The 27,048-nt window shown below is 37.7% G+C and overlaps 1 protein-coding gene across 1 annotated transcript; it reads right to left on the reverse strand.

Annotated features, from left to right (window-relative positions):
- Positions 1-22,603: 22,603 nt before the first annotated feature.
- LOC107425467 (cytochrome P450 71AU50) lies at positions 22,604-25,351 on the reverse strand. Its single transcript, XM_016035464.4, has 2 exons — positions 24,402-25,351; positions 22,604-23,342 (listed from the first exon to the last, which is right to left on the reverse strand). The coding sequence occupies exons 1-2, from the start codon at positions 25,284-25,286 to the stop codon at positions 22,728-22,730; spliced, it is 1,500 nt and encodes a 499-aa protein (XP_015890950.4). The 5' UTR covers positions 25,287-25,351; the 3' UTR covers positions 22,604-22,727.
- Between the last annotated feature and the right edge of the window lie 1,697 nt (positions 25,352-27,048).

The raw sequence follows: 27,048 nt of genomic DNA on the forward strand, positions 1-27,048 counted from the left end.
ATATGAATGCTGTTTAAACAAGCACAATACTATCACTGATGATTCAATGCAGGTTAATGATTCTTCAAACAAACACATCATTGTAAATAGATTTGGCTTAACTTCAGGAGCAAACAATCGAAACCAGAGAAATTCTCAATATGGCAGTCTTGGAAATTTTCGAAATGACACTAACTATTATGGAGGACGAGTTAGCAATCATCGTTGTGGTTGTGGTTATCGTGGGTTCAGAAAGAATCCTTTCAATAAGCCAATTTGTCAACTTTATCAAAGACCAGGACACATAGCTCCACAATGCTGCGAATATCAAGGACCAAATAATTAAAACAAAATGTCTACTATGGCTACTCTTCCTAACTCTTTGATTGATCTTCACGAGTATCACAACTAATCACTGCAGACCTACAGCAACTAATCTGATGGAGAAGCAAGAATATACTGGTTCAAAAAAAATATTTATGGGCAACGATGAAGGTTTGATGATCTCAGATACTAGCTCATCTTTAATATTTCTCAAAGCAGGCTTCTTTACTTAAATAAAATGTTGCATATTCCAAGAATTACCAAGAATTTAATGTTTCAAAGTTTACACTTGATAATAGTGTCTTCTTTGAATTTCATCCCAATATTTGTATATCAAATATTGAGCTACGGGGGTAATACTTCTTCAAGGAAGGCATAAACATGGACTATATGTTTTGAATGTTAGAAGCAATGCAGAACATGTCAGAACCTGTCAAAGATTCCTTCCCGGAACCCTAAACAAGCCTCGATCTCAGGGAAAACCCTACCGGACCCTCCAATGGAAAATCCAATAGAATCTCCCCTAAAGGTTGGACTTACCACAAATTCTCTACATTGAAAACACACTTTTATATAGACCACCTTATTCCTCCCACCTTACTATAATTCATTTCCACAATAATCAACACTTCAGAAAAAAAAAAAAAAGGGGAAATCAGTGCATAATTAAATAAATAAAAGTCTGAACAATATACAGAGCTTTATAAAGATACAAGTAAGTATGAAGTTTAACACAACAAAAGATACAATACAAGATAGAAAGGAAAGGAAAGGAAAACTCCTTGGACTTTCAACAACGAACAAAGACGTCAGGCTCGCCTCTGGACAATCAATGTCTACTAACCTAGAACTAGGGGAACGAATTTAAAATATATATATATATATATATATATATATATGAGATGCTAATCATCTCAGTGAGTAATCCTAACTACGACATAATAATAATAATACAGCGATAAGATGAAATTGATTAATTAATAATAAATAATCAAATAAATAATAAGTAGTTGAAATATTGTTTTCTCTTAAAACCCTCACATTTCACTTAGTTGGAAAAGTTCTCCTTTTTAAAACATTTTCACAAAACCCAATAATTGTATCCCAAAAATCAAGGAATAATTAATTAAATAAATTATAAATAAAATACATTAAATTAAAGATCTAGAATGTGTAATAAGAAACAAGAATAATTTTAATAACAATTATTAAATTGAATAATTTTAATAACAATTATTAAATTGTACACAAAATGTCATAAATAAAATAAGCAAAATCATAATAAATTTACATTAAAAATAATCAAGGAAATATTAAATTAAATGGAATACAATAATTTAGAATGCACATAATATACAAATATTAATTTAGAACTCAATATATACATTGAAAACATTAAAAAAAACCAATTATTAAATTTAGAATAAGATGTCATTAGATAAAATAAATAAAATCATAAGTAAACTTGGATTGAAAAAATTTGGCATAAAACAAAAATAAACTCAAAATATAAATTATAAAATTTATTAGTTAAATCCATGGAATAATCAAAGAAAACTTTTAATTAATTTTAAACTTCAACTTGAAATAGATTATAAAATATAAATAAAATTCATGTTAAAATCTCGAATTAAAACAAATAATAAAAACGTTGTAACATATATTTAAATAATCAATCTAAAATAAGTAGAATAAACCATTTAAGTAATAAAGGAAATACTTAAATCAATTTAATCATCTATTTGAAGTAAATGGTAAAAATATAAAAGAATTTATTTTAAAACACCAAATCCATTTAAATAGTAAAAATAAGGTAAAATGCATTTTAGAAATATTGATTTAAAATAATTAACATAAAATATGAATAAACACATTTTAGAAAAATACTAATTGGAAACAGGTGATAAAACAAATTAAATACACTTAATTTAAATACGACTTTAAAACTTTGGAATTTGAAATTTATATCTGAAAAAAATACTTGAGGCACCACACTATATACCGGTGATGCCCTACGATACTCAGCATCCCGAGCACCTTCTGGCGGGAGGTTAAAGAGAGAAACTTGCATACGATCTCTTCGGCATCCCGACAGCACTGCTGCTTAAACCGTCATTCCGACCATGGTGGGGGACGGCTATGGCCAATATCAAATTTGCCTGCCCGCAGTCCGATGGCAAGTCACTAGAGACATTACAATCTGCGCGCTTATCCACATATACAATACAAAATACCAATACTGTATGAGTGCATCTAAAATCAATAAAAATTTATTATTAAAATACCAAGTTTTCCAAATTTAACCGTAGAAATTATACTAGTTTTCAAACCAATATTCTTTTAAATCCTCATCATAAATCCATCGATATAATTATACAATTTTTCTAATATCATAAAATCAATCAATTAATAATTTAAGCGCATAAACATTATATTTTGGCAACATCAACTTGGACAAATATTTTTCTTGAAATCGTTAAAACCACTATATCAAAAATAAAATTAAAACTCATATAGAACTCAAGTACAATTAATTTAATGCAACACCTTGATTATGCATAATTAATTCAATTAAATAACAATAATAATAATCAAGAATTTCTTTAATAATCCAAAACTTAATTTAGCATCAATATGTATATATATATATATAAATCACCAAAATTAAGAATACAAATTAACTAAAATTATATATAAATTCCACCACATGAACATATTTTCTAAATATTAAATTAATACAAAATAAATATTAGTAATCACCCAAAAATAGTTTTAAAGGTGGGTCACTCACCTCAAGCACATGTATCAATCGAGATCCTCTGCAGGATCAACTCCACTACCCATACGTGCACCTAAAATATCAACATTACACAAAATCGATTAAATTAATATTTTAATCGGATAACTCACAAATGGATACCTGGGGGAGCGAACACAAATGACAACCAAAATTTATAAATGATATACCGAATCGAAGTTTGTGAAGCGAGGATTAGGGACCTGGTCTTACTTTTCGGAGATCGGACCTATGGTGACCGTAATCTCGTTGGAAAGCTCTCATGCTTTAAGCCCTCGATTCTCACAATCCGTTAAGAATTGGGGGAAAAGGACACCTTATTTGAGTTTAGGGGGTCAGAATTGATGGGAGAAGATGAGTGGTGTGACTGGGAACTCCTCGAAAATCGATTTCCCAACGAGCCACCTTGGTCATCGAAAACCATCACTGTCGATGGCATGTTTGGTGGCCACTGGCCATGATTTTTGGAGAAAAAGTAGATCGAAAAATAAGTGAACTGCTGGGACCGGCGGTGAGGCAAACAGAGGCTAGATTAGGAAGAAATCTACGTTTGAAGTAATCGATACCGTCGCAAGAAAAAGCCCCGATCGAGGCTCATTGACAGTCGGCTGGCCGTGATCTTCTAGGGTTTGGCTGGAAATGGGACGGTGGTTGTGGGTTTCTGGCACGTGTGGATGGTGACTGACCGAACGGTGGTCAACGGTGGTGGCAGGTGGTGGTTTCTCTCACCTCTCTCTTCTCTCCTTCTCTCTATTCTCTCCCCCCACACACCCATTTTGCCAAAATAAAAAGCTCACCCGTGAGTGCCACTGTGCATTCACGGGATTGGTTAACAAGCCAACACATGGCACACGTTTTACTCACAGATAAAATAATATAAAATAAAGCGATATCCAAAGAACTTTGCGAGTCTATAACTTTTTAACTAGATGTCCAAATTAGGCCTGTCGCGAGTTTATGGACTCGTCTTAATGAGTACTTTACATACACACAAGAGTCAAACTAAAATCTTACAAGATTAAAAAGTCAAACTTGGCATCCTCAGACAATTTGGACTGCAATTTGTCTTACTTGTAACTTTCAAACGATAGCTCCATTTTTTATATGCTACTAGTCTATGAACTCAGGTCGATGTACACTCTATAATGGTGTCTCAACCAACGTAAAATTCTATCCGAACCCATTCAATCAATGGTCAACCTCGATCAATGTGTAAAAATTTCGATATACTTTGGGACGGGGTGTTACAGAACAGCCTCAAGGTCATGAATGGTGTAGGAAGAATAAACCGAACTCTACTGCTTGCGACAAGGATCAGACTCCTCTAGGATTTTTATGGTTTCCAAAAATTCCAAGCTAGCTGCATTAGTTGCAAATAAGGATATTGGTATATCAAACTCGATTTTGTGGCATAATAGGTTAGGACATCCCTCCTTTGAGATCACAAAAATGGTTATTAGACACTATAATATTGAATGTTTAGATTTCAATAAACAACCTATTTGTTCTGCATGTTAATTTGGAAAAATTAGACCTTTAATTCTAACTTCTTCATCTACTCACTATACTGCTCCTTTACAATTAATAACCATGGATTTATGGGGACCTACTCCTATGTTGTCATTTAATGGATTCAAATACTATATTTCCCTAGTTGATCATTTTACTAGATTTACATGGATTGTCTAACTTAAACATAAATCAAAAGCTTTGAAAGACTTTTTATCATGTTTAAAACACGAGCTGAGTTACAGTTTAAACTAAGGTTAAGATGGTAAAATCGGATAGAGGAGAATAATTTAAACCATTTATCTCTTTTCTCCAATCATATGGCATTATTTTTCACCAATCATGCCCCCATACACATGAACAAAATGAGATTGTGGAAAGAAAACATCATCACATAATTGAAATAGGTTTGGCATTATTGCTCATGCATCTTTACCAATTCGATTTTGGGATAAGACTTTCCTATCTCTTGTTCATTTTATCAACAAACTTCTGAAAGTCTTAATAAGCAGTCACTGTGGAACTTTGTATGGAACAAAACTAAACTATTCTATGCTTCACGTATTTTTCTTGGTTATAACAACCCTACCAAGGGTACAAGTGTTTGTGTAAGGATGGTAACTCTATATTTCCTGACATGTCATTTTTTGTGAGTCCTTTTTTCCATATACTTCCATGTAATCATCCAACTACTGTTAACTCATCACAATCATCTATCCCAATCCTTCAAGTAAATAAGTGGTACATGACACTCAAACACCACATCCTTCAACAGGACCAGAAGTTGAATCAGATCCAACAACCTCTGCTTCCCTTTCATGGTCAGCTTCTATATCTCCTTTACATATTCAACTTTTTCACCACAAACTGAGAGCTTTCCAATTGCTTTAGTCTCGTCTAAAGCAACACGAGCAATGATCAATATGCACCTTATGCTTAATTGTGGCAAAACTAGTAATATAAAGCTAAAACTTTTCTTGCCACTAATATTTTATCTAAACCCAGAACACTTAATGAAGCACTTGCATCACCACAGTGGACCAAAGCAATGATAGATGAGTTTAATGCCCTTCAGTCTAATAAACCATGGACATTAGTTTTTGCTCCACTGGGAAGATGCCTTATTGGTTATAAGTGGGCATATCAAGCTAAGTTACACTCAGATCGTAGTCTTGAAAAATACAAAGCATGTCTTGTAGCAAAAGGGTTTCATTAGGTACAAGATTTTGATTTCAATGAAATGTTTAGTACTGTTATCAAGTGTAATGCCCCAACCTGAGAAAAGTGCCCCAAATTAAAATATTTGACCACGTTTGACTAGGGTTGATCGAGATTGACCAAATGAGTCATATAGTTGACTTTTTATTGTAAAAGAAATTTTATGTTGACTGAGTTACCATGAAAAGGTACTTATCGAAACGAGTTCATAGACTAGTAGTACGCCAAATTCGGAGTTAAGATTAAAAAGTTATTGTCAAAACAGTTTTAAGGGCATTTTGGTCATTTAACAATTGGGTCCCACATATTGAGGTGTTGTACAATTTTGGTTATTAAAATATATATTTTTTTAAGGTTAATTAAAAACCCACAAACCCGTTAACTACATTTATACAAACTTGAAACCCACATTCCTAGGAAACCATAGTCATGTTTATCACGCCACGAAATGGACTAGCATGAAAACCGGTGAGGGCTGCATTTTCTGATCGCCATCTTCCAATGAGCCTGACACCGAATGGGTGGTCTTTTCCCACAAATTCGGACCCCCGTAAGTCCATTTCCAAGCTTGGATTGGATCAAAATTTGCTTCTTTAGGAGATATGACAAAACCCATTTTGGCAACAAGGTCCTAGTGGGATGTGAATTGAAGGTATATTCTTGATGCTCTCATCATAAGTTTCAAATTGGTAGCTAGAATGTGAATTATAGTTGAGTATTTAGGAAGTTGTTATTGATGAAGCAAAGTTATGTTTATGTTGAAATCGGACAGAAATTGGACAAGTCCTTAGTCAATTGTCATTACAACTAGGTTCCTAATGATTGTTAGAGGCCAAAGAAATGATTTAATTAAATTAATCCTCAAGGTGTTGAACAACCCCAACTTTTGAGTTAATGTCAGGACCCGTCCAAAGTTCCCCACCGGAACCCTAGACAAGCCCTGATCCCAGGGAAACCCTACCGGACCCTTCTGTGGAAGATCCGGCAGAACCTCCCCTAAGGGATGGACTTACCACAAAATTCCCTGCACTGAAAACACACTTCTATAATTGTCCCCTTATTCCTCCCACAGTACTACGAACTGGTTCCACAAATTTCAGCACTCCAAAATAAAAATACAGTAATCCAGTGCAATACAAATACATAAGTGTCCCATACAGTATACAGAGCTTTATGAAGTACTACAAAATACAGAATACAGCAAAAGTGAAAGAAATATTACAACTGCAGTAAAAGAAGAACAAGGTACTGCACGACAAATACAGCGAGGAAGATCAAGTCCGCTCCGAGTGAACACCGACAACCTGGTACCTAGAGGAACGGAATTTAAGAGTGTAAGATGCTAATCATCTCAGTGAGCGACCCTACTACTCTACACTATAATACCACGGTAATAGGTATATAAATAATAATTATTTGGAAATAATATTTTCTCTCAAAACCTTTACAATTCTCTCAGTTGGAAAGGTTCCCCTTTTTAAAACATTTTCACAAAACCCTTATTCATATTCCCCAAAAACCAAGACATCAAATGAGTATCCGAACAGTAATAAATAAATTTTAATTCCAATACAGCTTTAAAATATTTTATTTTTTTTAAAACACAGTTCCAAAAATCAGTTGATGCACCCACTATATACCAGTGGCGCCAACAGTACCCAGCGTCCCAAGGTACCGCCAGACAGGAGGTTATAGAAAGAAACCGGCATACGGTCGCGTGGCGTCCCACTACGCCGCTGCTAACCTGGTGTCCCGGCCAAAGGGGGGTGGCCACCCTCTCCGATGGCATCCACAGGACACCCTCATAATATCACCTGCGCGCTACTCACACCCACCTGCGCGCTAATCATATCCGTGTGCACAATATCCATATCACATATACCATATCACATAATCAGAACACCAGTACGTGCACGGTGCATCTAAAAATTATAAAATCCGTAAATTTAAATTATAAAACAAATTTCACATTTTTCATAAGCATAGCGGGCATAATCCATCCGCTTGAACCGGGAAATTCTCCACAATTTCCTTATAATCCATACCATAAATTCCACGATTTTCAAATCCACCAACTTCCAAATCCATCAATTCAAATATCCATATTTTTTTTCCAAGCATAAATAATTTCTCGAAATATCATAATCAAATCTCATAATATTCCATGGGCATATTTTATAAAAACTGAAATCACCAACATAACCAAATATTTTCCTTGAAATATTTGAAAATCAAATCGTGCCCAATTTACCATTAAAACCACACCAATTTCAAAATCCTCAAAACCATAAAATAATTCCACATGGCATAAATTGGTGAAATGCACATTTTCTTAAATCCGATAAATTCACAATAATTTCCACAATAAATCAAATAAATATTTGGCACATAAAAATTAAATTCCAAATATTTAAATCACACATAATATATTCACCAATTAAATTTTCCAAAATTAAATTGAAGGTGGGTCACTCACCTTGTGCACGTATCTCAATCAAGATCCTCCGTAGGATCGACTCCGCTACTCGCACGTGCACCTAAAACATCCACAGTACCAAAACCACAAATATTCATATTTTATTCGGGTAATCCCCAAATGGGTACCCGAGGAGCGAACACCAAACGATAACTAAAATTTACGAATTATATACCGAATCGAAGCTCGAGTGATGCTAATCACAGATCCGGTCTTAATTTCCGATGATCGTACCCGACGGGGTCGGAATTTTATCGGGAAGCTTTTCGGGTTTCGGCTCCGCAATTCTCCCAAACCGTCGTGAATTGGAGGAAACAGAAGTCGTATTTGGGTTCAGGAGGTCGAACACTGCGGACTGGAGCTGGCCGAAATTTCGGGTACTCGCCGGAACAGTATTTTCCGACGGGCAGCCGCGGTCACCGGCAACCGTCGCCGGCGGCGCGTGCGTGCGGTGGTCGTTGGCTGTGAAATTTTGCAGACTTGTAGATCGTGAGGAGAGCAATCCAACGGGACCGGCGGTGAGCAAAACGGAGGTCGGACGGCGGAGAAATCACCGTTTGAAGATTTCCGACCCCTCGCCGGAAAACGCTCAGATCCCGGCGCGTCGGTGGTCCGATGGCTGTGATTTTTGGTGGGTAGGCCGGACTTGAAGAGAGGATCAAGGTTGTCAGGCGCGTGTGGCCGGAAAATGGCCGGAACAGTGTCGATTCGCGGTGACCGGCGGTGGAGGGGGAAAAATCGCCGCCAAACTTCGGACGTCCGATCCGGGCGCGTCCGGCTGCCGTTCGCCGTGAAATTTGGAGGTTTTGCCGGAAATGAGGTGGGCAATCTGGCTGGCCGGCGCGTGTACAGTAACTAGGCCGAAAAACGTGAAAATGACCGGCGGCCGGTGACTCTCTCTCTCTCTCTCCTCTCTCTCTTTCTCTCTCCTCTCTCTCTTTCTCTCTCTTCCCCGAGTGTTTTAACAAATAAAAACCCTGCGTGATACTGTTCATGCCACGTTGACCAATCAGAAGCTGACACGTGGCATTACTGTGCACTTAAGCCAAATATATTAAAATAATACGGTACCCGGCGAATTTCAAACGTCCGTAACATTTTAACCACATGTCCGATTTAAGCGTGCCGCTAGTCTATGAACTCGTATCGACGAGTACTTTACAACCATACAAGAGTCAACTCAAAATTACATCACAAGAAAAAGTCAACTCCCGGCACCTTTTGGACAATTTGCACTTCAACTTGTTTCGCCCATAACTTTCAAACCGTAGCTCCGTTTTCGACGTGCTACTAGTCTACGAACTCAGGGCGTCATGCACTTCGCCACGGTACCCTTGTCAACTCGAAATTCCCACCGAGTCAAAAAGTCAACTTTTGACCCCTTGGTCAACGGTCAACGTGCACGGATTCCGGTGCAATTTGGGACGGGGTGTTACAGCCTTCCCCCCTTACAAATATTTCGTCCTCGAAATTTCCGCACGTCACTGGAACAGATACGGGTACTGCTCACGCATCTGTGCTTCGGGTTCCCACGTTGCTTCCTCGACTAAGTGGTTCCGCCATAAGACCTTAACTAGAGGAATAGTCTTGTTGCGTAATGTCCGTTCCTCGCGATCCAAAATCTGTACTGGTTGCTCCACATACGAAAGATCTTCCCTTATCTCTATGTCCGGACTCTCGAGTACGTGCGAAGGGTCTGCAATATACTTCCGTAGCATCGACACATGAAATACGTTGTGAACTCGAGCTAGCTCTTCCGGTAACGCCAACCTATACGCCACCGGGCCAATCCTCTCCGTAACCTCGTAAGGCCCAATATAACGAGGACCCAACTTACCTCGTTGTCCAAAACGTACTACTCCTTTCCATGGAGATAGTTTTAGGAATACCCAATCTCCTACCTCGAATTCCAAATCCTTTCTACGCACATCGGCGTAACTCTTCTGTCTATCTTGGGCAACCTTCAATCGATCCCTAATGATCTTCACCTTGTCCAAGGTCATCCTTAAATACTCAGATCCGACCGCATTATTTGTTGCAAGGAGCTCTCTTCTCCTACCTCACTCCAACACAAAGGTGTCCGACACTGCCTCCCATATAAAGCTTCATACGGGGACATTCCAGTACTCGCTTGATAACTGTTGTTGTAGACAAACTCTATCAGTGGCAGTTGTTCATCCCAGCTACCGCGAAATTGCATAATGCAAGACCTTAGCATGTCTTCTAATGTCTGGATTGTGCGCTCTGCTTGTCCATCAGATTGCGGGTGAAAAGCGGTGCTGTAGTTAAGTCTTGCTCCTAATGCATCAGCCAACTTCCGCCATAATCGTGAAGTAAAGCGCGGATCTCGATCGGAGACGATGGCTAACGGTACTCCATGAAGACTTACAATGCGTTGCACGAACAACTGAGCTAACTTCTCGGGTGAAAAACGTTCTCGTACCGGTAGGAAGTGTGCCGACTTGGTGAGACGATCAATGATTACCCAAATGCCATCGTACCTTCTAGGTGTGGAAGGAAGCTTGAATACGAAGTCCATGTTGAGTTCTTCCCACTTCCACACGGGAATCGGTAAAGGTTGGAGTAGTCCCGAAGGCTTCTGTCTTTCTGCTTTCACTTGTTGACAAATCAAACACTTTGATACGAAGTCTGCCACTTCTCTCTTCATACCAATCCACCAATAATACTTAACAAGCGTCCAGTACATCTTGGTACTCCCAGGATGCATCGCATACATCGAGCTGTGCGCCTCCTCTAAAATCTCCTTCTTGAGTCCTGGGGTATCCGGAACACAAAGTCGTCCTTTATACACGAGGGCTCCATCCCTCCTTATGGAAAATTCCGGATCAAGACCTTCTTGTACCTTGCCCTTAATTGTCCTCAACTTAGGATCTTCCATTTGGGTCTCTACTATACGATCCACCAACACCAGTCGTACCTGGAAGCTAGCCATAAGAACTCCTGAAGGGTGCATATGCATTAACACCCCCATCTTCTTCAACTCCACCATGAGAGGTAGTTGGATGACTTGGATGTGAGCAAGGGATCCAGTAGCCTTCCTACTCAAAGCATCTGCCACTACATTCGCCTTACTCGGGTGATAGTCAATCACACAGTCATAATCCTTTAACAACTCCATCCATCGCCTTTGCCTCATATTTAACTCCTTCTGAGTGAAAATATACTTGAGGCTCTTGTGGTCGGTATAGATTTGGCACGTGGCCCCATACAAGTAGTGCCTCCACTTCTTTAGAGCAAAGACTACCGCCGCCAATTCTAAGTCGTGCGTAGGGTAATTCTGTTCGTGCTGCTTCAATTGCCGAGATGCATACGCTACCACCCTTTGATTCTGCATTAGCATGCAACCCAACCCTTGATGGGATGCATCACAATAAACTTCAAAACCTTCATTCCCATCAGGTAAAGTTAAAACAGGTGCGGATGTCAACTTTTGCTTCAACTCCTGAAAACTCTGTTCACACCTGTCCGTCCAACTAAATTCAACATTCTTTCGGGTCAATCTATGAAGTGGCCCGGCAATCCTTGAAAACCCTTCAATAAAACGACGGTAGTAACCCGCTAATCCAAGAAAACTTCATACCTCCCTCACAGTGGTAGGGCGATCCCAACTCAACACTGCCTTTACCTTATCAGGGTCCACATAGATACCTTCTGCCGACACGATATATCCGAGAAAACCCACTTGATTCAACCAGAATTCACACTTGTCGAACTTAGCATATAGCTGATGCTGCCTTAGAGTTTGGAGCACTCTCTTCAAATGCCTCACGTGCTCTTCTTGGCTCCTTGAATAGATCAGAATGTCATCGATAAATACAATGACAAAACGATCCAAGTACGGACGAAACACCCTATTCATCAAGTCCATGAAAGCTGCTGGGGCATTGGTGAGTCCGAACGACATCACTAGGAATTCATAATGTCCGTACCTCGTCCTAAAGGCAGTCTTAGGAATGTCCGACTCTCGGATCCTTAACTGATGGTATCCCGACCTCAAGTCGATCTTGGAGAACACCTTGGCACCTTGGAGTTGGTCGAATAGATCATCTATCCTTGGCAACGGATAGCGATTAGGAATGGTGACCTTATTAAGTTGTCGGTAGTCTATACATAGCCTTAGACTACCATCCTTCTTCTTTACAAACAAAACTGGGGCTCCCCACGGCGATATACTTGGTCTAATAAACCCCTTATCTACCAAATCTTGCAACTGGACCTTTAGCTCCCTTAACTCCGCTGGAGCCATCCGATACGGTGGTAGAGAAATAGGCACGGTGCCTGGAATCAATTCAATGGGAAAGTCAACTTCCCTTTCCGGAGGCAATCCTGGTAACTCCTCAGGAAATACGTCCGGGAAATCCCTCACAACGGGCATGTCTTCCAACCTGACCCCACTTACTCGGGTATCTATCACATGAGCCAAATACCCCTGGCAACCTTTATTCAGTAGCTTCTTGGCGGTAAGGGTAGATATCAACCTCGGTAAGGGCCTTCCAACTCCTCCACGGAATACTACTTCTGGCAACCCTGGCCTCCTGAATGTAACTTCCTTGCTGAAACAGTCTACAGATGCATGGTTCCTTGCCAACCAATCCATGCCCAAAATTACATCAAGTCCGGACAGATCCAACAGGATCAAGTCCGCCTCCATCACTTGATCTTCGATGCAGAAGAAACATTCCTTGATTAACTGGCTAGGCCACAAGGATTCTCCTGCAGGAGTGGCTATCTCTACTAGACATTCTAAAGGAGTAGGGGTCATACCGACCCGAGTGACGAATTCCTTGGAGATGAATGAATGTGTTGCTCCCGGGTCTATAAGTACTAATGCATCATTACCGAATATATTCAACGTACCTGCCACGACGTCCGGTGTAGCTAGGGCCTCCTGCTGCGTCATCGCAAACACTCGACCCTGCCCTGTCTGCTGGGGCCTCCGTCCTCTACCCCTGCTCGGTCCAACAGGCTGTGGAACTGATCCCGATGAACCTCCTACTGCATAACTCCCTCGGGAACTCTGACCCCGCGATCCACTGGCCTGATGTGATGGTGGGCTCGCCCCTAACACTCCCGCCTCTCCATAAGGGCAATTTCTCTTAATATGTCCCGCCTGTCCACACTGAAAGCACACACCCTCAAACTGGCAAATCCCATGGTGTGCTCTATTGCAACGTCTGCAGAATGGCTTGGGGCTAAACCCAGAGTGCTGATATGAGCTCGTGCCGCCGCTGATGGAATGGCGCGCTGGTTGGGGCATACGATAGCCGCCTCTCCTTTGAAATCTGCCTCGAGGGCTGAACCCACCACTGTCTGAGCCTGAACTATGACTCTTCTTAGATGCCCCTTGTCGAGGTACCCCGCTGTACGAACCTTCGAACGGTCTACGCCTCGAGGGTCTGTGTATCTTCGCCTGTCTCTCTAGCTCGAGCGCTGCATCCCTGGCGGACTGATAGGTGGGGTGTACTGACCCAGAAAGGGTGTAGCCGATGCTCTCATTCAACCCGTCTATGAACCTCACCTTCTTCGCGTGATCGTCGGGAATCAAGTGCATGCAGAACTCTGACAGCTCCCGAAACCTCCTCTTGTACTCTGTCACCGTCATGTTTCCCTGGCGCAGTCCCTCGAACTCTCTCCTTCTCGCCTCACGGTAGGCAGGAGGACAGAACTCAGTAGAGAAGGCAATCTTGAACTGGTCCCACGTATGCCTTCTGCGAGTCTTCTCCATTTGCCACCACTTCCGGGCGTCTCCCTCTAACATGAACCCAGAAATCCTCACCATATCCTCATCGGGGCACTGCATCCCCTTTTCCAAGATTTTCTCCATGCTGGATAGCCACTTCAAGGCTGCAGCTGGGCCTTGGCTTCCATCGAACTCCACGGCTCCTAAACGTCGAGCCTGATCCACGAATCGGTTACTAGAGGTTGAACCTCCTAAGGCTCTAGTTAGCTGAGAGACCAGATCTCTAAGGCTTGATCGACTCCCGGAACTCTCAGCCGAGCGTTCCCGAGTTCTACGTGTGTCCCGCCGACTCATCGTAGTCGATTACTGAAGAAACAAACAAGAGTTTAGAAACAGGGACACTTAAGCACGATTACAAAAGGAAGGAATTTACGGATGGGCTGTACAGCAATGCACAGTCCTTTAGGATTACAAGAACCTATGCTCTGATACCAACTGTCAGGACCCGTCCAAAGTTCCCCACCGGAACCCTAGACAAGCCCTGATCCCAGGGAAACCCTACCGGACCCTTCTGTGGAAGATCCGGCAGAACCTCCCCTAAGGGATGGACTTACCACAAAATTCCCTGCACTGAAAACACACTTCTATAATTGTCCCCTTATTCCTCCCACAGTACTACGAACTGGTTCCACAAATTTCAGCACTCCAAAATAAAAATACAGTAATCCAGTGCAATACAAATACATAAGTGTCCCATACAGTATACAGAGCTTTATGAAGTACTACAAAATACAGAATACAGCAAAAGTGAAAGAAATATTACAACTGCAGTAAAAGAAGAACAAGGTACTGCACGAACAAATACAGCGAGGAAGATCAAGTCCGCTCCGAGTGAACACCGACAACCTGGTACCTAGAGGAACGGAATTTAAGAGTGTGAGATGCTAATCATCTCAGTGAGCGACCCTACTACTCTACACTATAATACCACGGTAATAGGTATATAAATAATAATTATTTGGAAATAATATTTTCTCTCAAAACCCTTACAATTCTCTCAGTTGGAAAGGTTCCCCTTTTTAAAACATTTTCACAAAACCCTTATTCATATTCCCCAAAAACCAAGACATCAAATGAGTATCCGAACAGTAATAAATAAATTTTAATTCCAATACAGCTTTAAAATATTTTATTTTTTTTAAAACACAGTTCCAAAAATCAGTTGATGCACCCACTATATACCAGTGGCGCCAACAGTACCCAGCGTCCCAAGGTACCGCCAGACAGGAGGTTATAGAAAGAAACCGGCATACGGTCGCGTGGCGTCCCACTGCGCCGCTGCTAACCTGGTGTCCCGGCCAAAGGGGGGTGGCCACCCTCTCCGATGGCATCCACAGGACACCCTCATAATATCACCTGCGCGCTACTCACACCCACCTGCGCGCTAATCATATCCGTGTGCACAATATCCATATCACATATACCATATCACATAATCAGAACACCAGTACGTGCACGGTGCATCTAAAAATTATAAAATCCGCAAATTTAAATTATAAAACAAATTTCACATTTTTCATAAGCATAGCGGGCATAATCCATCCGCTTGAACCGGGAAATTCTCCACAATTTCCTTATAATCCATACCATAAATTCCACGATTTTCAAATCCACCAACTTCCAAATCCATCAATTCAAATATCCATATTTTTTTTCCAAGCATAAATAATTTCTCGAAATATCATAATCAAATCTCATAATATTCCATGGGCATATTTTATAAAAATTGAAATCACCAACATAATCAAATATTTTCCTTGAAATATTTGAAAATCAAATCGTGCCCAATTTACCATTAAAACCACACCAATTTCAAAATCCTCAAAACCATAAAATAATTCCACATGGCATAAATTGGTGAAATGCAAATTTTCTTAAATCCGATAAATTCACAATAATTTCCACAATAAATCAAATAAATATTTGGCACATAAAAATTAAATTCCAAATATTTAAATCACACATAATATATTCACCAATTAAATTTTCCAAAATTAAATTGAAGGTGGGTCACTCACCTTGTGCACGTATCTCAATCAAGATCCTCCGCAGGATCGACTCCGCTACTCGCATGTGCACCTAAAACATCCACAATACCAAAACCACAAATATTAATATTTTATTCGGGTAATCCCCAAATGGGTACCCGAGGAGCGAACACCAAACGATAACTAAAATTTACGAATTATATACCGAATTGAAGCTCGAGTGATGCTAATCACAGATCCGGTCTTAATTTCCGATGATCGTACCCGACGGGGTCGGAATTTTATCGGGAAGCTTTTCGGGTTTCGGCTCCGCAATTCTCCCAAACCGTCGCGAATTGGAGGAAACAGAAGTCGTATTTGGGTTCAGGAGGTCGAACACTGCGGACTGGAGCTGGCCGGAATTTCGGGTACTCGCCGGAACAGTATTTTCCGACGGGCAGCTGCGGTCACCGGCAACCGTCGCCGGCGGCGCGTACGTGCGGTGGTCGTTGGCTGTGAAATTTTGCAGACTTGTAGATCGTGAGGAGAGCAATCCAACGGGACCGGCGGTGAGCAAAACGGAGGTCGGACGGCGGAGAAATCACCGTTTGAAGATTTCCGACCCCTCGCCGGAAAACGCTCCGATCCCAGCGCGTCGGTGGTCCGATGGCCGTGATTTTTGGTGGGTAGGCCGGACTTGAAGAGAGGATCAAGGCTGTCAGGCGCGTGTGCCGGAAAATGGTCGGAACAGTGCCGATTCGCGGTGGCCGGCGGTGGAGGGGGAAAAATCGCCGCCAAACTTCGGACGTCCGATCCGGGCGCGTCCGGCGGCCGTTCACCGTGAAATTTGGAGGTTTTGCCGGAAATGAGGTGGGCAATTTGGCTGGCCGGCGCGTGTACAGTAACTAGGCCGGAAAACGTGAAAATGACCGGCGGCCGGTGACTCTCTCTCTCTCTCTCTCCTCTCTCTCTTTCTCTCTCTTCCCCGAGTGTTTTAACAAATAAAAACCCTGCGTGATACTGTTCATGCCACGTGGACCAATCAGAAGCTGACACGTGGCATTACTGTGCACTTAAGCCAAATATATTAAAATAATACGGTACCCGGCGAATTTCAAACGTCCGTAACTTTTTAACCACATGTCCGATTTAAGCGTGCCGCTAGTCTATGAACTCGTATCGACGAGTACTTTACAACCATACAAGAGTCAACTCAAAATTACATCACAAGAAAAAGTCAACTCTCGGCACCTTCTAGACAGTTTGCACTTCAACTTGTTTCGCCCATAACTTTCAAACCGTAGCTCCGTTTTCGACGTGCTACTAGTCTACGAACTCAGGGCGTCATGCACTTCGCCACGGTACCCTGGTCAACTCGAAATTCCCACCGAGTCAAAAAGTCAACTTTTGACCCCTTGGTCAACGGTCAACGTGCATGGATTCCGGTGCGATTCGGGACGGGGTGTTACAGTTAAGGCCAATCGGGTTTGTGTATATTTATATGTTTATGTATACATATGTAGGTGTACGTTTGTAAGTATATATGTGTTTCATTCATGTATACATATGCGGGTGTATAAGTGTGGGTGCATCCTATGATATGTGCTAGCTTGATATATATATATATATCTATATGCACATATATTTTGTGGGTATGTGAATATGTGTATACATTTAATTAATTGCTGAAAGAATGAGTATGTGTATATGAACAAGCATGGGTGAATATATATATATATATATATTGAAGATATTTATATTCGCATATACATATATGGTTGTGTATACATATGTATGCGTGTATATATATACATGTAAATATTGTGCTATGGGAATTTATGTGCTTAACGCTTAAATAAAATTGTTATTTAAAATTATGGTGCCAAAGTTATGTTGAATTAAATATGTATAGCTTTTTATTTATATCTTTGACATAAAGGGAATAGTAGTTTTCAATTGTTGTTAAATGACTGTTAATTTTGTTGTTAAGGTTACGACGCATAACAAAAGGATCCTCATGTATTTATTTATATATAATATTTATGTGGCTCTAATGATATTTGGTTTGAATCGATTTGAAGGTTGAGGAATTAATTATATTAAACTACCATGATAAAAATATATATTTATATATATGTATATATAGATATATATGTTTATGTGTTTAATTAATTATTTATTTATTTATGGAATTGAATTATTGTGAAAGAGATTAATTTTATGAAATTATGGTTTAATATTTACTAAATTTATTGTTGATTTAAATGTTGAAATTTTGATGCATAAATAATGCATTTATGTGATTTTAGTTATATATGAATTTTTATGTATTTTTTTTTAATATTGTTTGGTGTAAATCGATTCCATGGATTTGAAGAAAAATATTTATTTAAAATTTAGTATTCCAAAAATATATTTATGCATTAATTAATTAATTAATTATTTATTCATAAACTTGTTTTTTTGGTGGTAGAGATGGATTATGTAAATTGTTGAATTTTGTATAAATTCAAATTTTGTAATATTATAAATTTTATTGATTTTCGACTCACCATACACGTGTCGGTGTTCTGTACTGTATTACTGATAAGCACGCAAGTTCATATGGTCGTCCTGTGGGATGCTAGGGACCTGAGGATTGGCAAGTTTTATACAGTGCGCATAAGCCGCCCCCTCCATAGCCAGGATGATTGTTTATTATATTTTGATTATCCTGTGGTGCCATGGACCTGAGGGTTAGTAAGTATATATATACAGTTAGTATCAGTCGCCCCCCCTCCCCCCCCCTCCTTGGCCGCAGGATGAATGTTTATTAAGCGTGCAAGTTTCATTCATGGTCGTTCCTATGAGGGTTGACAAGTTTAATACAGATCGAGCACCAGTCGTCTCCACCTTTGGCCACAGGATGGTTGTCATTACAAATTAGTGTGCATATATATGTGACCATCCTATGAGAGCTATGGATCCAAGGTATGGCAAGTATTGTGCACACTGAGCATAAGCCATCCTTATAGTCAATCGATTAGCCATCGTAAGTTATAAGCAGCGGCATCGTTAGGACACCAAGGCGATCGTTTGTAAGTTTCTCTCTTCCACTTCCCGTTAGGCTGTACTCAGGATGCTGGATACCATTTGGCATCACTGGTATATTGTATGGTACATCAAGTATCTTTTCATATACATATAAAAGTATGTTATATTATATTGTGTTTGTATATACCACATCGTACAGAGACGACAATCCGATGTGGTTCATGTAGAGCTAGCATCATAATTATGTTGACTACGAGTCTAGGGGATCAGACAGTCAATATGGGTAACCACCTTGGTCTTGATAGCATAGTACCGACGACAGCTGAAATCATGGATCGCGCAGCATATTAGATAGTATCGTATGTACTTCCGTTAGGAGTATGCATATTTCATTATATGCTATGGATTTTAAAATATTATTTTATCTTATGTTACTTTATATATTCATGATTTGATATGTTAAAAATACTCTTAATTGATTTTAATGTTATTGTTATTATTATTATTAAGGTTGTTATATTCTTCTTATTATTATTATTTGTATTTAATTATTTAGTTAATTATTATTATTATTAACAATCACTGTTGTTATTATTGTTACTTTAATTGTTATTATTATTTTTAGTATTGATTCCATTATTTATGATTATTTAATCTTTATTATTATTACTGTTCATATTATCATTATTATTAGATTTTTCATATTACTATGTTTTTATTGGTATTATTATCTTTTATTATTATTATTATTATTATTATCATTATTATTATTATTATTATTATTATTATTATTATTGGTATTATATGGAAGCCTTCAGGCAAGTATATAAGCTTTCGGGCAAGTATGTGATAGCCCTTGATAAGTGAGTTTTCGGACAAGTTATATTAACACTATTACTATCATTAAAACGGTTACTATTATTATGGTTAATGTGGCGGTTGTTTTATTATTCTTCTTTCTATATTACGTATTGGTATATCTGTAAAATGATTAATATTTAAAATGTACGGTACTAAGTGGGTGGTGTGGGCGAATGTGACATTACAAGTATATTTTTGAATTTTACTCATTAGCTCATCCTATTGTGTATATGCTTTTATGTAGTCTAATATCGAAGTGATGCAAATTGTGGAAATTATTGTAGCAAGGTGGGAGGGATAAGATGGTATTCGAGAGGAGTGCATTTTCATGCAGGAAATTTTTTAGGCATGTCCTACCCTTATGGAAGATACTGCCGGATTTACCATAGGATGGTCCGGTAGGATTTCTCTGGGATCAGGACTTGTCTAGGATCCTGACATCAAGACTATTACCATTCAAGTTCTCCTTATACTTGCTTTAGTTCAAAATTGGAGTTTACATCAGCTAGACTTCAATAATGCCTTCTTGAACAGCAAACTAGAGGAAGAAGTCTATGTGAGTCAGCCATCGAATTTTATCAAGCCATGAACAAAACGTTTGGTTTGCAAATTACATAAAGTGTTGTATGGTCTAAAATAGGCTCCATGAGCCTGGTTCTCCAAAGTGGGATGTGCATTAATTCAGCTTGGCTTTCAACAATCTACAACAGACCATCTTTATTTATCAGGCATTCAAAGACTTCTACTCTTTATCTTTTTGTCTATGTTAATGATATCATACTTACTTGGAGCAATTCCAAAGAAAATTGATACTGTGGTTCAACTGTTACACTCGATGTTCACTTTCAAAGATTTAGGTATGTTAAATTTCTTCCTTGGAATTGAAGTCTTATCTGTTCATGATGGCTTACTATTATCTCAAACTAAATATATTAAAGATTTATTATATAAGGCTAAGATGCGTGATGCTAAGCATCTACCCACACCTATGATTAGTAGACAACAATTTTCTGCTATTAATATTATCTTGTTTTATGATCCAACATTGAATTAATGTATCATTGGTGGCCTTCCGTATGTTGCCATTACAAGGCCTGAAATTGCATTTGCAGTTAATATATCTCAATATATGCATCGTCCTCTTGAGTCTCATTGGAAAGCTGTTAAAAGAATACTTTGTTACTTACGTGGCATAGTGAACTTTGACTTGCTTTTTCGTCAGTTTTCACATCTAAATATTTATAGTTTTTATGATGTTGATTGGGCATCAAGTCCAGATGATCGCAAGTTCACTACAGGGTATTGCTTATATATTGTCTCCAACTTGATTACATTGTGTGCTAAGAAATAATCAACAATATCGCGATCCTCTGCTGAAGATGAATATAGATGTCTTACAAGTACAATTACTGAAATAGTTTGGCTGCGTTCTCTCTTTCTTGAGTTACACATTCCCATTTCTCGACCTCTTGTCTTATGGTGTGATAATTTAAGTGCCATTGCTTTGGCCAAGTATCCTATTTTCCAGGCTAGAACCAAGCATATTAAGGTGGATTTTCATTTTATTCGTGAAAAGTTTGCTTTATAATATCTAGTTATCATACATGTTCCCTCTATTAATCAATATGCAAATATTCTCACAAAGGCCCTGTCTACTCCACTTTTCAGTTCTTGAGGCACAAGTTGACACTTCTTTCCTCGAATGTGTCAGCTTGAGGGGGCTGTTAACGTAGTTGGTTTTTCTGGTATCTATACGGATAATAGTCCTAGTGTTATCTTTAGCCTAAATCTGTTTAGGTGATAATGACAGTATATTTGTAATTGCATCTATTATGTAAAATAATCTTTAATTAAAGTGTGTTTATCACTTCTCTATTTTATATATGAGTCTATGTTTATCACTTCTCTATTTTATATATCAGTCTATGTACATAAATATAGTAAAATACATTAATGATAGTCAGTCAAGAAACATTTTCGTTCAACTCTATTATCTCTCAAATCAAACTACGCTCACAGTATAATCTAGATAACGACATCCATTTGATAAAATTTGTTTTCACATTTTCTTAATGCTCTGGTGTTGTCCATGTGGTACTTTTTTATATTATTAATTATTTCAAACATCGTAGATAGGAACGAACTCCTCTTCGCTGGATGATAAACGAGAAAAACGTTACTTATCTATAAATTAGAATATGAGGCAAAAAAATTTTTTTAAAGAAAATTGACATGTTATTGGCAATAATTTAAGTTATTAAATTTTAGATATCAGCCATACTTATAAATATTCTACATAAAAACTTAATTGTAATTACAAACATGAAAATGTTCCTGTTAGGATAATCAAGTTGATAATGTTGACTACTAATAATAACTTTCAAATTATAAGTTTGTTAGGCCTGCTGTTAAAATATTCCATTTACAAAAATCTAAATTATATGAAATTATTTTACTAATTCTTGAACTTATAATTCTCATATATCAAGTCTCAACAATTTTATTTTATTTTTAATATTATTATTAAGTCATTTCAACCTATATCTAATATATATAGAGGAGTATAGACATTGTCATTATCTCTACAGAATTTTTTTTTTTTTTTTTTTTTTACTAGATAGCTTTCCCCTAAAAAAATATATATATTATTTAAATATCTATTATATTTTTATTTTTTTTTAATTTGCTTTTCATATGTATAATAAAAAAAATACAAAGCATAAAATCCCACATTAAGAGCATTCCAAAGAGCTAGGACTAGCCTTACAATATTAATTAAAAGGCACACATTAATTATGATCACTACTTGTGAAGACGATAAGTAGGAATAGCTAGTAAATGCTTAGCCCTTGGAATTGCTATTCCAAAGTCTTCTTTCATGTCCAACTCATCAGGGGACATACCATTTGGAAGTTCCCAATCGAAGCAATGCACAAGCTGCGCGACAACCAGTCGAAGCACAGTCAATCCCAATTGCATTCCTGGGCAAATCCTTCTTCCAGAGCCAAAAGGAATGAGCTTGAAGTCATGTCCACGGACATCGACATCGCCACCTAAAAACCTCTCCGGCATGAACTTCTCTGCATCATTCCATTCATTAGGGTCTCTTCCAATGGCCCATGCATTTACAATGATGCGTGCGTTTTTGGGTATGTGGAAGCCATTGATGGTGCAGTCTTCCATGGCTGCATGGGGTAGCAACAATGGTCCAGCTGGATGTAGCCTTAGCGTTTCTTTTACTACCATGTTTAAGTATTCCAAGCTTTCTAGGTCTGATTCTTCCACTATCCTCTCCATGCCGAATGTGTTTTCTAACTCTTTTTGTACTTTTTGCATTATGTCTTGGTTCTTGATGAGTTCAGAGAGTGCCCATTCGATTGCTGTTGCTGTAGCGTCTATGGAGGCTAAGAGAAGGTCCTGATCATGAGGAAAAAGGATGTGCATAAAAAATGAGACATAATATATACTCTAAACTATATCTGTTTTTGCACAATGGTGTCCCTTAATTTTTTTTTATGACATTTTACCTCTAAACTATTTGTTGCATTGTAAGAACTTCTTCAATTTTGAGTCAAGACCCTAAACCGGAAAAGCATATTCAAGGCACATGTAGAGTTTTCATAGAATACGTATATATATTTATATATATAAATAGCCAGTCAAATAGGTTAGTATATATATATATATATTTGTTTCTAGTGAACAGCCTGTTCTGACTTGGAAACCCAATCCATAATATCATAAAAAATAATACTTAATTGAATTAAACTTCAATTTAATTTTGTTTTTTTTTTTTTCCCACTTAAATGTCTTGCTCTGTTCCCTAGAAGATGATCTCATATGCGTTTCCATCGCATGATTCTTTTTCCAATTTAATCTTATGTTACCAAAGAAAAATCCATTCTTGCAATTTTGACTTTGCTTCCTATAAACTAAATAACTACCTATAAACTAAATAACTACTTGGTTACCCCAAAACAAGTAATAAATTTAAAACAAGTAATAAATTTTTGAATTTATTAAATTTAATAATTTATTAAATATTAAATTAAGGATAAAATTAAGGATATATCCCAAGTAATAAATTTTTGAATTTATTAAATTTAATAATTTATTAAATATTAAATTAAGGATAAAATTAAGGATAAGGATATATGGCTCTCCTTAATTTTATTTTTTATTTCATTTTTCGATTCAAAGGAAAGAAAGCATGGAGCTGTCTTTTAACAACATTTTGGATTCATTCTTATAACGGCATTTTCTATATTTGACCTCCCATTTGCTTACTGGCCTTCTTTATTATAATACAGATACCATCTCCCAACATGTACATGTAACCATCAATTTCAAAAAATAAATTCAATTAGACAAAATTAACTAAGTAAAAAGATAAAAAAAAAACTATAAGATGACATATTATTACTAGTCCAACAGGATTGAAGGTAGAAAAGAAGAAATAGAGTAAATTGAAGGTACCAGAATAACGGCTTTGATGTTAGTCCTTTCCATACGATACTCAGAATTATATGATCCCAAGAAACCCAACATTACATCAACGACGTCTTTGGTTCTATCTTCATCCTTGCTCTGAATGTGTTCATCGATGATCTTCTCAAAAAATTCGTCAAACGCTTTGCTTACCTTCTTCAACCTCTTCGTCAATCCCTGAACATCAAACCGAGCGATGGGAGGAATATAATCAGCCAAGTTAGGGACAGCTAACAAATGCATACCTTCCAAGGCAACAGCCATGAATCCTCTGTCGTCGTCAAACACCTTTTCCGAGAACTTCTTCCCGAACACCATCCGGCAACTCATGTCGTAACTCAGAGACCAAATCCTTGTGCTCAGATTCACTGCCACTCCATATATGGCCGACCCTCGAACGAACTCCATCAACAGGCCGACCTCTTCCTTCCTCATGGCTCCGAAAGAGTTGATCTTATGGTTGCTGAGCAGTTCCATGGCACAAATCTTTCGGAGATCGCGCCAGTAAGAGCTGTATCCGGAGAAGGCCATATCGATCTGGTTGTAAAACAGATGCTTGGCGGCTTGATGGGGAGGTCTGGATGCGAAAACAAGATCGTGGGTCTTGAGGAAGAGCTCGGCGGCTTCAGAGGAGGAGACGACAATTGTGGGAATTTGGCCTAAGCGGATATGCATGATGTGGCCGTATTGTTTAGCGAGTTCGTGAAGATCTCTGTGAGGTAATTTTCCTAACAAATGGAGACTTCCGAAAAGGGGGAAGCCTCTTGGACCAGGAGGTAATCTTTTGTTGTTGTTCTTGGTTCTTTTCCATGGTTGGAGTTGTAGGAGATAAGCAAGCAAGAGCAGTATAAGAATTGTCCACATCCAAGCCATGGGGATGCAGATGGAGGTCGTTGAGACTGGATTGGTTTGGTTTGGGTGGGTCTAATATATATCTATATATATATATATATATATATAGAAGAAATTAATGCAAACAGCGGACTATAGTTTAAAAACTTGTCTGAACTTATTTGTCTCTGTTTTGTAGTAATTTATATATTTTCTTCATAACTCAGAAACGTAATTTTTTTCATCAATCAAACCACGTAATTTGTTGTATTTGTAGATTTGGCCCAATGGTAAAAAGTACTTAGAATATATCTTCAGATCTGGGTCCAAACTTTAATTGGACGAAATTCCTTTACCCAACTATAATGAGTTGAGATTTACTGAAAAAAAAATAATAATAATAAAAAATTCCATCTAATTTTTTTGGGTCCACATATAAAAGAAAAAATAAATAAATAAAAAGCATTCTGTTTGTTGAATAGATTAATTTTCTTCAATTTCAAATATACTTTTGCATGTACCTTATTTATATGTACAGTTATAATGTAGTAAGTTACCCAACTAATTCTAAGATTAAATATAAAGGTGTAAAATTACAAATTATAGATGAAAATATCAATTTACAATATTTATTTTTATTTTTATTTTTTTAATAATAAAAATGTAAGTAGAAGAAATAATTTTTTTAATAACTAATTAAATTGTCATACAATGTTTAGATCAAACTAGACTTTTTAAAATTAAAATTAACATTTTATGCATTCTTTTTTCTGCCATTTTGTATTGTACATCATGCATTATAATATGAGATAGATAGCAAATTAAATTAAAGCTGTTTATATATATAAATATTTCTTTTTATAACATCATTGTGTTTATGTAATAAAGTAAAGATATTTTATGTGACATGATATCAAGAAACAATCCATAACATTTGCATTAAACCACAGGTATTATTATCATTAGTTTTTTTTTTTATCAATATTAAACTCATTACAATTAAAATGGGAAGAATTTCATATAAATCAATATTTGAACTCGGAGATGTTAATGAACATGATGTATTTCTATTTATTGATAATATCTTTTGTTTTGTCCAAGTGGGATCCGAAATATCGGCTTTATTGGATAGAATGCTCTTCGCTATGGGATATCAACCCACTTTTAGTACCGAAATTGGTTCTTTACAAGAAAGAATTACTTCTACCAAAGAGGGAGCCATAACTTCTATTCAAGTAGTTTATGTACCTGCAAACACTCCGCTGTGGGATATCAACCCACTATCAGTACCGAAATGGATTCTTTACAAGAAAGAATTACTTCTACCAAAGACCAAAGAGATAACAAAGAAATTATTTCAACTATTACAGACAAGGTACATGATCAAACACACAAGAAAAGCATTAATGGTCCAATCAAAATAAGGACAGCACGAGGGGAGAAAACTATATTAGTAAGCCAACATCATACCAGACCTATAAGACCTAAATAGCTATTATTCAGTCAATTTTCAATATTATAATTTATTTATTTCCTTTTCCTTATTTACTTTTCTTTCCTTATTACATTGTAAACGTTAATCTTTCAATTTTTGTATAAAAAGATGCTTTGGCATGGGTGTATAATAAGACAAAACAAAATAGTAATTGTATTCAAAACCTCTTTAAGAGGGGGCCATAACTTCTAGTTTATGTACTGGCAGACGATTTGATCGATCCCGGTCGGCCACAACATTTGCACAAGCTAGGGATATATTTTAAATGGTTTTATTACTAAACTAAACCAATAAATATTCAATAAATAG

Source organism: Ziziphus jujuba, chromosome 7 (assembly GCF_031755915.1).
Source record: "Ziziphus jujuba cultivar Dongzao chromosome 7, ASM3175591v1".
Lineage (NCBI taxonomy): Eukaryota > Viridiplantae > Streptophyta > Magnoliopsida > Rosales > Rhamnaceae > Ziziphus > Ziziphus jujuba.

Coding starts and splice junctions, on each gene's coding strand:
- LOC107425467 (XM_016035464.4), bottom strand. CDS start 25,286: ATGGCTTGGATGTGGACAATTCTTATACTGCTCTTGCTTGCTTATCTC. Junction 23,343..24,401: donor ACATCAAAGCCGTTATTCTG/GTACCTTCAATT, acceptor CCTCATGATCAG/GACCTTCTCTTAGCCTCCAT.